The following is a 12,500-nucleotide window of genomic DNA, read 5'->3' as shown; positions in this document are numbered from 1 at the left end:
ATCATTAATAAAACTGTTATTGTTCGTTATCACAATGCATAGCGTTCCCCTAATGCCGCCATGACATTTAGCGCAATAGGTTGTTTTCTATCATAGAAAGCAGCGTTGTTCTCTAATGGCGCCTTACAGATAAAAAGACATTTGGCACACATGTTCTAAGTCTTTTCCTCCTTTCCTGCTTGGCGATGGTGGACGGCACGTATGGCAAGCAAGACAAGCAAAAGCAACTTGATTAAACGCTTCTTTGCTTGGGAGGAAAAATCAAATTATCCAGATTATAGAACGGCCAATAACCGATTTGGAACGTGATGCACGCTTACACACACACACACACACACACACACACACACACACACACACACACACACACAATAAACACACCTAACACCGGTTTATTTCGCTCACGCCACCTAAAAATTGAGGATATTATGAAAGCATGTAGAAAAGAACAAGAAGAAAAGGAGAATAAGAGAAAAGGAGGAAAAAGAAGAAAATAATAAAAGCAGGAAGCAAGCTTATCGTTTAAGTACCATCAAAGGCCAGCGGGAGCAGAGGCGATGGGGGATGGGGAGGGAGAGGAAGGGAGGGGAATGGAGAGAGAAGAAGAGGGGGAAGAGGCTGGGGTAAGTAGGTCAGATGATGAGGCGTGTTGGGATGGAGCGTGGCGCATGGGGGTAGGTGAAGGGAAGTGGAGGGAGTAGGTTGTGGGGGGAAATGGGGGCATGCAAGGGGGGTGCTTGAGTGGGATTGAGGGAGTGGACATGAGGGGGGGGGTGAGGATGTATATAAGGGGTGGTGGTGTGAGGTGAGGCAAGTGACTCTCTGGTACTGATTCAAGCTTCTCACCGTCCACTACTGGAGGCATCATGGTGAGGCTGTGCTCTACCTGTTAGTCACCTGCCTACGTGTCCCCCACACACACCTAGGATCATAACCTCCACTCCTTTGCACCTCATGTTTTCTTCAGTTATTGCCTACATTAATAACTATTTACCTGCCTATCCACGACCACCTAAGAACAAACTACTCCCTTACAACTCTATTCGTGAACCAATTTTTCATAAGAACATCAAAAATTCTACTCGTTTGCTGCTCTACTTCTGAAAAATATTGCCTTTCACTTTTTAACACTAGTACTGTTTACATTATAATTCGCACCTACGTGTTCTACCTTGTTCACTGACTAGGAGAACCTCACCTGTCCATTCCCTTTAATAAACACCCTACACTTATTTGAATCAAGTAAGATTTCAAAGAGACAGGAAGAAAATTCTCAAGAATTGATACATGACATGAAGCGGCTCAGTCAGCAGAAAGCTGCTATGTGAATTGTTTTCCCTTAATTACTAACCACTCTCAAACATCTTTCCTTGTTCTAAAGCCACCTCCAAACGTTGTCCCCGCTAGAAATTACAAAATACATTATTTTTTATGCCCTTCTTTCTTGTATATTCTTATAAAGATTCCGTGCATTGCTTTTAATGGTGTGCCATGTTGCATGCCGCAGTGGAAGGGTTAAAACATAAGATTAGATAACATTATGAATAGAAATAACAGGTGGATAAAGGTAGGCATGTTATGTTATAGGGACTGCCACGTGCACACCTATACTTGCTTCTTGCGGCTTTCCTCATGGCCTTACACTGTCCCTTTGTCGGCAATGAAATGTGACGCACAGAAGACGCCCGTGTAGTGGAACAGAACTACGTTGGGGTGCTAAGGATACCGAAGGACATGCCGAAGGAAACTTAAATCACTATCCTACATCTCTTTCTTTAGATTCAGACACTGTAGCTTAAGACAAACAGCCTCGTAAGGGACAACAAGTCTGTTGCTGCTTGTTCTTCCTCTGTGTTCCTTTGTGTGTGATGCGGGTGAGTTTTACCATCACTGCATGTCACAGTAGTAGGTGGACAAGTCAGGCAAGGTATCCTGGTCACCTGTCTAATTAATTGCCCTGACCGTGATCTAGAAAAGGTCTCAGGTTGATCCGGTTTAAGTAGTCAAGGCAGGAAAGCTGATCTATTTTCTCTGAGCAACGCATAATCAGAGCGAGAGCCGTTCATTCATCAGAGATGGTGTTCCTTACTTGCCCCGAGACTCCCGACACTTTTTCGGTGACTTGAGTTCTCTAAGCAAGGTACACTGTTGTTTTCTTTTCAGGGCTTGTATATAGCGTGTGTTCATTACTATTATTATTACTGTTCTTTTCTTCTTCTTCTTCTCTACTTTTGTTTCTTTCTCTTCTACCACTTCTTGTACTTCTTTTACTACTTCCTTTCTTTTTCCTCTTTTCTTTTAAGTACTTTTTCTTCGTCTTCTTCATCCTGCTTTTCTTATCAATCTTTTTTATTCATCATCACTGTCATCGTAAGTGACAAACACACTCCCTTTTCAGAAATCGTGCATCATCCTCGCACTGGCGGCCCTCTGCGGCGTGGCTGTGGCAATGCCCGGCGGCATCAGCAGCGGCTTCATTGGTGGAAGTGGACTGGGAGGAGGCTTCGGCAACGGATACGGAAACACCGGATTCGGCGGCTCAAGGGCTGTTATTATTCGCGGTGGCGGAGGCGGCTATGGTGGCGGCTTCAATGGCGGCTTCAATAACGGCTTCATTGGCGGCGGCATTGGCGGCTTCAATGGCGGCTTCAATGGCGGCTACAATGGTGGCTTCAATGGCGGCTTCAATGGCGGCTTCAATGGCGGCCGATTTTTCAACCAAGGTGGCTATGGCGGCGGCAGAGTTATCAGCATCGGTAGCGGCCTTGGTGGCAGATATGGCTGCGCCTATGGTAGATGTTAATAAGGAGCACAACACCCTCCCATACCACCATCCTTCCTTCCATCCAGCTGTCCTCTTCCTCTCCCTCTCTGTCTCTCTTTCTTTGTCGTGTTGCTCTCTCTCTTTCCATCTTCATCTTTCCCACTCAGGAGCAAGGGAAAGAAAAATGAAAAATGGAAACTGAAGACACACACACCCACAAACACACACACACACACACACTGCAACTACCAAGACAAAAAATTATTGGAAAAAGCCTATTTATTATGATTTTACCAATATGTAACAATCAATAAACAAATTCGAGCATTATCCCGATCTCTCTCTCTCTCCTCTCACTCTCTCTCTCTCTCTCTCTCTCTCTCTCTCTCTCTCTCTCTCTCTCTCTCTCTCTCTCTCTCTCTCTCTCTCATTTTCACGAAGCAGAAAATTAACAGGAAGTTATTAATTAACCACTTTTTTTGTGACAGGAAGTTATTAATTAACCACTTTTTTTGTGAAACTAGTACTTTTTTTTTTTTTTTTTTTTATGTAGGAAGGATACTGGCCAAGGGCAACAAAAATCTAATAAAAAAAAATGCCCACTGAAATGCCAGTCCCTAAAAGGGTCAAAGCAGTGGTCAAAAATTGGTGGATAAGTGTCTTGAAACCTCCCTCTTGAAGGAATTCAAGTCATAGGAAGGTGGAAATACAGAAGCAGGCAAGGAATTCCAGAGTTTACCAGAGAAAGGGATGAATGATTGAGAATACTGGTTAACTCTTGCGTTAGAGAGGTGGACAGAATAGGAGTGAGAGAAAGATGAAAGTCTTGTGCAGCGAGGCCGCGGAAGGAGGGGAGGCATGCAGTTAGCAAGATCAGAAGAGCAGTTAGCATGAAAATAGCGGTAGAAGACAGCTAGAGATGCAACATTGCGGCGGTGAGAGAGAGGCTGAAGACAGTCAGTTAGAGGAGAGGAGTTGATGAGACGAAAAGCTTTTGATTCCACCCTGTCTAGAACAGCAGTATGAGTGGAACCCCCCCAGACATGTGAAGCATACTCCATACATGGACGGATAAGGCCCTTGTACAGAGTTAGCAGCTGGGGGGGTGAGAAAAAACTGGCGGAGACGTCTCAGAACACCTAACTTCATAGAAGCTGTTTTAGCTAGAGATGAGATGTGAAGTTTCCAGTTCAGATTATAAGTAAAGGACAGACCAAGGATGTTCAGTGTAGAAGAGGGGGATAGTTGAGTGTCATTGAAGAAGAGGGGATAGTTGTCTGGAAGATTGTGTCGAGTTGATAGATGGAGGAATTGAGTTTTTGAGGCATTGAACAATACCAAGTTTGCTCTGCCCCAATCAGAAATTTTAGAAAGATCAGAAGTCAGGCGTTCTGTGGCTTCCCTGCGTGATATGTTTACCTCCTGAAGGGTTGGACGTCTATGAAAAGACGTGGAAAAGTGCAGGGTGGTATCATCAGCATAGAAGTGGATAGGACAAGAAGTTTGGTTTAGAAGATCATTAATGAATAATAAGAAGAGAGTGGGTGACAGGACAGAACCCTGAGGAACACCACTGTTAATAGATTTAGGAGAAGAACAGTGACCGTCTACCACAGCAGCAATAGAACGGTCAGAAAGGAAACTTGAGATGAAGTTACAGAGAGAAGGATAGAAACCGTAGGAGGGTAGTTTGGAAATCAAAGCTTTGTGCCAGACTCTATCAAAGGCTTTTGATATGTCCAAGGCAACAGCAAAAGTTTCACCAAAGTCTCTAAAAGAGGATGACCAAGACTCAGTAAGGAAAGCCAGAAGATCACCAGTAGAGCGGCCTTGACGGAACCCATACTGGCGATCAGATAGAAGGTTGTGAAGTGATAGATGTTTAAGAATCTTCCTGTTGAGGATAGATTCAAAAACTTTAGATAAGCAGGAAATTAAAGCAATAGGACGGTAGTTTGAGGGATTAGAGCGGTCACCCTTTTTAGGAACAGGTTGAATGTAGGCAAACTTCCAGCAAGAAGGAAAGGTAGATGTTGACAGACAGAGCTGAAAGAGTTTGACTAGGCAAGGTGCAAGCACGGAGGCACAGTTTCGGAGAACAATAGGAGGGACCCCATCAGGTCCATAAGCCTTCTGAGGGTTTAGGCCAGCGAGGGCATGGAAAACATCATTACGAAGAATTTTAATACGAGGCATGAAGTAGTCAGAGGGTGGAGGAGAGGGAGGAACAAGCCCAGAATCGTCCAAGGTAGAGTTTTTAGCAAAGGTTTGAGCAAAGAGTTCAGCTTTAGAAATAGATGTGATAGCAGTGGTGCCATCTGGTTGAAGTAGAGGAGGGAAAGAAGAAGAAGCAAAGTTATTGGAGATATTTTTGGCTAGATGCCAGAAATCACGAGGGGAGTTAGATCTTGAAAGGTTTTGACATTTTCTGTTAATGAAGGAGTTTTTGGCTAGTTGGAGAACAGACTTGGCATGGTTCCGGGCAGAAATATAAAGTGCATGAGATTCTGGTGAAGGAAGGCTTAAGTACCTTTTGTGGGCCACCTCTCTATCATGTATAGCACGAGAACAAGCTGTGTTAAACCAAGGTTTAGAAGGTTTAGGACGAGAAAAAGAGTGAGGAATGTACGCCTCCATGCCAGACACTATCACCTCTGTTATGCGCTCAGCACACAAAGACGGGTCTCTGACACGGAAGCAGTAGTCATTCCAAGGAAAATCAGAAAAATACCGCCTCAGGTCCCCCCAACTAGCAGAGGCAAAACGCCAGAGGCACCTTCGCTTTGGGGGATCCTGAGGAGGGATTGGAGTGATAGGACAAGATAAAGATATGAGATTGTGATCGGAGGAGCCCAACGGAGAAGAAAGGGTGACAGCATAAGCAGAAGGATTAGAGGTCAGGAAAAGGTCAAGAATGTTGGGCGTATCTCCAAGACGGTCAGGAATACGAGTAGGGTGTTGCACCAATTGCTCTAGGTCATGGAGGATAGCAAAGTTGAAGGCTAGTTCACCAGGATGGTCAGTGAAGGGAGAGGAAAGCCAAAGCTGGTGGTGAACATTGAAGTCTCCAAGAATGGAGATCTCTGCAAAAGGGAAGAGGGTCAGAATGTGCTCCACTTTGGAAGTTAAGTAGTCAAAGAATTTCTTATAGTCAGAGGAGTTAGGAGAGAGGTATACAGCACAGATAAATTTAGTATGAGAATGACTCTGTAGTCGTAGCCAGATGGTGGAAAACTCGGAAGATTCAAGAGCGTGGGCACGAGAGCAGGTTAAGTCATTGCGCACATAAACGCAGCATCCAGCTTTGGATCGAAAATGAGGATAGAGAAAGTAGGAGGGAACAGAAAAGGGGCTACTGTCAGTTGCCTCAGACACCTGAGTTTCAGTGAGGAAACTACTACCACCACTACTACTACCACTAGTACTACTACTACTACTGCTACTACTACTACTACCACCACCACCACTACTACTACCACTAGTACTACTACTACTACTGCTACTACTACTACTACCACCACCACCACTACTACTACCACTAGTACTACTACAACTACTGCTACTACTACTACTACCACCACCACCACCACTACTACTACCACTAGTACTACTACTACTACTACTACCACCACCACCACTACTACTACCACTAGTACTACTACTACTACTGCTACTACTACTACTACCACCACCACCACTACTACCACTAATACTACTACTACTGCTGCTACTACTACTACTACTACTACCACCACCACCACTACTACCACTACTACTACTACTGTTACTACTACTACCACCACCACTACTACCACTAGTATTACCACCACCACTACTACCACTACTACTACTACTACTACTACTACTATTACTACTACTCTTACTACTACTATTACTACTACTACTAGGGTTCTTGACACTAACTGCAACTGCTGCAAGATTGTTGTTTTACAGAGTCCTTCATTCCCATGTTGTGTGTGTGTGTGTGTGTGTGTGTGTGTGTGTGTGTGTGCGCGTGTGTGCGTGTGCGTGTGCGCGCGCGCGCGCGCGTGTGTGTGTGTGTGTGTGTGTGTGTGTGTGTGTGTGTGTGTGTGTGTGTGTGTGTGTGTTGTGTGCGCGCGCGCGCATGCGGACAAGAAGCCAACACCCTGCAGGACGATTTCTTTCATTTCTGATTTGTCTGTCTGTCTAATTGACCGTTTGTCTGTCTGTCTGTCTATGTGTCTATAAGTGCGTTCACAACATTGCATAAACGCTAACTGCTTGTTAATAATAAAGCGTTAATGGAAAAGATCAAAGTGTCATTGCCAGCCGCCGACAGCAAAACAACAACAACAAGAACAACAACAAAAACAACAAGAACAACAGAAACAAAAGCAATAACAATAACAAAGGAAACTGTGTAAGTACGTAACTATGGTGGTGGTGGTGGTGGTGGTGGTGGTGGTAATGGCAGCAGCAGCAGCAGCAGCAGCAGCAGCAAGCAGTGGTAGTAGTAGTAGTAGTAGTTGTTGTTGTTGTTGTTGTTGTTGTTGTTGTTGTTGTTGTTGTTGTTTTTATTGATAAAATGTTTAATGAGTTCTTTAAATGGGTCTACTTGATGAAACATTCGGAAATCAAGTAATTTGTCGCTCATTTTCCCTCCTGCCATGCTTTCCGTCAAACTCCCAATCTCATGTTCTCTAATATGCTAAAAATATTCTAATAAAGCCTAAGAAGCGATGAAATTTGCAGCGAGACGGAGGTCTAAAGACTGAAGGAGCACACACTGGCTAAGAACATACGAACATAAGGGATCCTGCAGGACGGCAGCAGACCTACACGTGGCAGTTCTCGTATAGGACACATGAAACACACATACAAACCCAAGTCCACCTCCTGTGTCTTAAATATTTCTCACCTCTCGCGGCTTCCTCTTGACTAAAAACTTGATTACCTTCTAAATCTACCCCGGTTATCTACCAATATATTTGAGAATCCATTCTCTCTCTCTCTCTCTCTCTCTCTCTCTCCACTGTGAGACTCGCGGCCACACGCGGCCACAGACAACACATGACACAAAAAATCCGTCGAACTTTCCAGTGTTTGCGCCGCAGACACACATCGCCAGATCTTTCTAGCGGAGGCCATGACATCCGCGCCTCGTCAAGGACTTAACCTTTTGACTCTTAATGGCGATATGACAACACTACATTTCACTAACCCTCGACGATTTCACTAAAATAAAATCGAAAGCAACGGCCACTGCAAGATTTGAATTCACTGACTCATTTCGCTGTTCTATAGTACAACGTTTCATTGAGTCTGGGTTGAAGGGAAATTGGTGAGTGCAGGTGTGTGGGATGGAATGTCACAAGTGGAACGCACAGGTGACTGACTATACAGGTGGAGTAATTTTCTTTATGTATCAAGGGAGAGCGATCAAGGGCAAATAAAAATGAGGGAAAAAGAAAAAAAGAGAAAGAAAGAGTGCTTTTAAATGCTGTCTCCTACCTCCTCTCCGTAAATAAAGAAAAAACAGGAAAAAATATTAATTAAAAAGATCCAAAAAGAAAGGATAATTTATCTATTTACATATTTTTTATTCATTTTTTTATTTTTATTTATTTATTTTTTTTTTTTGACCCATTCTAACTTACGGGAACCTGATTTAACCTAACCTATCCCAATGTTACCACAGATGACCTGCTATAACCTCCATCACCTGTGGATGGACTCAGCAGGTGTGCTACCTGCTGAGCAGCAGAAGTCGCGAGTTTTTAATTTCTAACTATCATTAATAAAACTGTTATTGTTCGTTATCACAATGCATAGCGTTCCCCTAATGCCGCCATGACATTTAGCGCAATAGGTTGTTTTCTATCATAGAAAGCAGCGTTGTTCTCTAATGGCGCCTTACAGATAAAGAGACATTTGGCACATATGTTCTAAGTCTTTTTCCTCCTTTCCTGCTTGGCGATGGTGGACGGCACGTATGGCAAGCAAGACAAGCAAAAGCAACTTGATTAAACGCTTCTTTGCTTGGGAGGAAAAATCAAATTATCCAGATTATAGAACGGCCAATAACCGATTTGGAACGTGATGCACGCTTACACACACACACACACACACACACACACACACAATAAACACACCTAACACCGGTTTATTTCGCTCACGCTACCTAAAAATTGAGGATATTATGAAAGCATGTAGAAAAGAACAAGAAGAAAAGGAGAATAAGAGAAAAGGAGGAAAAAGAAGAAAATAATAAAAGCAGGAAGCAAGCTTATCGTTTAAGTACCATCAAAGGCCAGGGGGAGCAGAGGCGATGGGGGATGGGGAGGGAGAGGAAGAAAGGGGAATAGAGAGGGAAGAGGAGGGGGAAGAGGCTGGGGTAAGTGGGTCAGATGATGAGGCGTGTTGGGAAGGAGCGTGGCGCATGGGGGTAGGTGAAGGGAGGTGGAGGGAGTAGGTTGTGGGGGGAAATGGGGGCATGCAAGGGGGGTGCTTGAGTGGGGTTGAGAGAGTGGACATGAGGGGGGGGGTGAGGATGTATATAAGGGGTGGTGGTGTGAGGTGAGGCAAGTGAGTCTCTGGTATTGATTCAAGCTTCTCACCGTCCACTACTGGAGGCATCATGGTGAGGCTGTGCTCTACCTGTTAGTCACCTGCCTACGTGTCCCCCACACACACTTAGGATCATAACCTCCACTCCTTTGCACCTCATGTTTTCTTCAGTTATTGCCTACATTAATAACTATTTACCTGCCTATCCACGACCACCTAAGAACAAACTACTCCCTTACAACTCTACTCGTGAACTAATTTTTCATAAGAACATCAAAAATTCTACTCGTTTGCTGCTCTACTTCTGAAAAATATTGCCTTTCACTTTTTAACACTAGTACTGTTTACATTATAATTCGCACCTACGTGTTCTACCTTGTTCACTGACTAGGAGAACCTCACCTGTCCATTCCCTTTGATAAACACCCTACACTTATTTGAATCAAGTAAGATTTCAAAGAGACAGGAAGAAAATTCTCAAGAATTGATACATGACATGAAGCGGCTCAGTCAGCAGAAAGCTGCTATGTGAATTGTTTTCCCTTAATTACTAACCACTCTCAAACATCTTTCCTTGTTCTAAAGCCACCTCCAAACGTTGTCCCCGCTAGAAATTACAAAATACATTATTTTTTATGCCCTTCTTTCTTGTATATTCTTATAAAGATTCCGTGCATTGCTTTTAATGGTGTGCCATGTTGCATGCCGCAGTGGAAGGGTTAAAACATAAGATTAGATAACATTATGAATAGAAATAACAGGTGGATAAAGGTAGGCATGTTATGTTATAGGGACTGCCACGTGCACGCCTATACTTGCTTCTTGCGGCTTTCCTCATGGCCTTACACTGTCCCTTTGTCGGCAATGAAATGTGACGCACAGAAGACGCCCGTGCAGTGGAACAGAACTACGCTGGGGTGCTAAGGATACCGAAGGACATGCCGAAGGAAACTTAAATCACTATCCTACATCTCTTTCTTTAGATTCAGATACTGTAGCTTAAGACAAACAGCCTCGAAAGGGCCAACAAGTCTGTTGCTGCTTGTTCTTCCTCTGTGTTCCTTTGTGTGTGATGCGGGTGAGTTTTTACATCACTGCATGTCACAGTAACAGGTGGGCGAGTCAGGCAAGGTATCCTGGTCACCTGTCTAATTAATTGCCCTTACCGTGATCTAGAAAAGGTTTCAGGTTGATCCGGTTTAAGTAGTCAAGGCAGGAAAGCTGATCTATTTTCTCTGAGCAACGCATAATCAGAGCGAGAGCCGTTCATTCATCAGAGATGGTGTTCCTTACTTGCCCCGAGACTCCCGACACTTTTTCGGTGACTTGAGTTCTCTAAGCAAGGTACACTGTTGTTTTCTTTTCAGGGCTTGTATATAGCGTGTGTTCATTACTATTATCATTATTACTGTTCTTTTCTTCTTCTTCTCTACTTTTGTTTCTTTTTCTTCTATCACTTCTTGTACTTCTTTTACTACTTCCTTTCTTTTTCCTCTTTTCTTTTAAGTACTTTTTCTTCGTCTTCTTCATCCTGCTTTTCTTATCAATCTTTTTTATTCATCATCACTGTCATCGTAAGTGACAAACACACTCCCTTTTCAGAAATCGTGCATCATCCTCGCACTGGCGGCCCTCTGCGGCGTGGCTGTGGCAATGCCCGGCGGCATCAGCAGCGGCTTCATTGGTGGAGTAGGGGGACTGGGAGGAGGCTTCGGTAACGGATACGGAAACACCGGATTCGGCGGCTCAAGGGCTGTTATTATTCGCGGTGGCGGAGGCGGCTTCAATGGCGGCTTCAATAACGGTTTCATTGGCGGCGGCATTGGCGGCTTCAATGGCGGCTACAATGGCGGCTTCAATGGCGGCTTCAATGGCGGCTTCAATGGCGGCTTCAATGGCGGCCGATTTTTCAACCAAGGTGGCTATGGCGGCGGCAGAGTTATCAGCATCGGTAGCGGCCTTGGTGGCAGATATGGCTGCGCCTATGGTAGATGTTAATAAGGAGCACAACACCCTCCCATACCACCATCCTTCCTTCCATCCAGCTGTCCTCTTCCTCTCCCTCTCTGTCTCTCTCTCTGTCTGTCGCTCTCTCTCTCTTTCCATCTCCATCTTTCCCACTCACAGGAGCAAGGGAAAGAGAAATGGAAATTGAAGACACACACACACACACACACACACACACACACTGTAACTACCAAGACAAAAAATTATTGGAAAAAGCCTATTTATTATGATTTTACCAATATGTAACAATCAATAAACAAATTCGAGCATTATCCCGATCTCTCTCTCTCTCTCCTCTCTCTCTCTCTCTCTCTCTCTCTCTCTCTCTCTCTCTCTCTCTCTCTCTCTCTCTCTAAGGTGTGATATTCTGACGACGTATGGAAACAATATATAATAAGATCAATGAGTTTAATTTGTAAGATATATATATATGTATATATATATATATATATATATATATATATATATATATATATATATATATATATATATATATATATATATATATATATGTATATTTGATTATGTGAGGTAAGTAGTAGTAGTAGTAGTAGTAGTAGTAGTAGTAGTAGTAGTAGGAGTAGTAGTAGTTGTAGTAGAAGAGGGAAGGTAGAAGTGCTGGTAGTAATGGGATGGAAGAAGAAGAAGAAGAAGAAGAAGAAGAAGAAGAAGAAGAAGAAGAAGAAGAAGAAGAAGAAGAAGAAGAAGAAGAAGAAGAAGAAGAAGAAGAAGAAGAAGAAGAAGAAGAAGAAGAAGAAGAAGAAGAAGAAGAAGAAGAAGAAGAAGAAGAAGAAGAAGAAGAAGAAGAAGAAGAAGAAGAAGAAGAAGAAGAAGAAGAAGAAGAAGAAGAAGAAGAAGAAGAAGAAAAATAAGAACAACGAGAACAAGACAAAAAAAAAATTAGGTATGATGAAGCAAGGAGAAAGTGAAAGCAATTGCCTAATAAGCATAGCAACAAAAATTAATCTCTGTCTTATTACTTCTTCCCTTACCAACACATGAGTAATGAGAGTCCGCTCCTCTAAGATAACGCTGGTGATTTCAGTGCCTCCAAGCGTACAATGGTTCCATAATTCCACCAAAAAAAAAAAAAAAAAGTCGATATAAAAATTCCGACGATATTAAAAGTTATCGAGGGGAATATTATGCTGGTTGAACGAAAGGCAACTCTTAATTCTTG

General features: G+C 43.3%; 2 protein-coding genes and 1 long non-coding RNA gene across 3 annotated transcripts in view; 2 read left to right on the top strand and 1 right to left on the bottom strand.

The window, feature by feature from the left end:
- The window catches only part of LOC135110707 (uncharacterized), a 43,879-nt gene that overhangs the window by 27,337 nt on the left and 4,042 nt on the right, over window positions 1–12,500 (bottom strand). The gene's annotated exons all lie outside the window — the stretch shown is intronic.
- Window positions 758–3,094, top strand: LOC135110703 (uncharacterized). The gene is made up of 2 exons (XM_064023334.1): window positions 758–869; window positions 2,399–3,094. Exons 1-2 carry the CDS (start codon window positions 867–869, stop codon window positions 2,801–2,803), a joined length of 408 nt encoding a protein of 135 aa, XP_063879404.1. The 5' UTR covers window positions 758–866; the 3' UTR covers window positions 2,804–3,094.
- LOC135110704 (uncharacterized) lies at window positions 9,296–11,592 on the top strand. Its single transcript, XM_064023335.1, has 2 exons — window positions 9,296–9,386; window positions 10,916–11,592. The coding sequence occupies exons 1-2, from the start codon at window positions 9,384–9,386 to the stop codon at window positions 11,309–11,311; spliced, it is 399 nt and encodes a 132-aa protein (XP_063879405.1). The 5' UTR covers window positions 9,296–9,383; the 3' UTR covers window positions 11,312–11,592.

Source organism: Scylla paramamosain, chromosome 20 (genome assembly GCF_035594125.1).
Source record: "Scylla paramamosain isolate STU-SP2022 chromosome 20, ASM3559412v1, whole genome shotgun sequence".
Taxonomy (NCBI): domain Eukaryota; kingdom Metazoa; phylum Arthropoda; class Malacostraca; order Decapoda; family Portunidae; genus Scylla; species Scylla paramamosain.
This window is presented reverse-complemented; position numbering and strand designations above follow the sequence as displayed.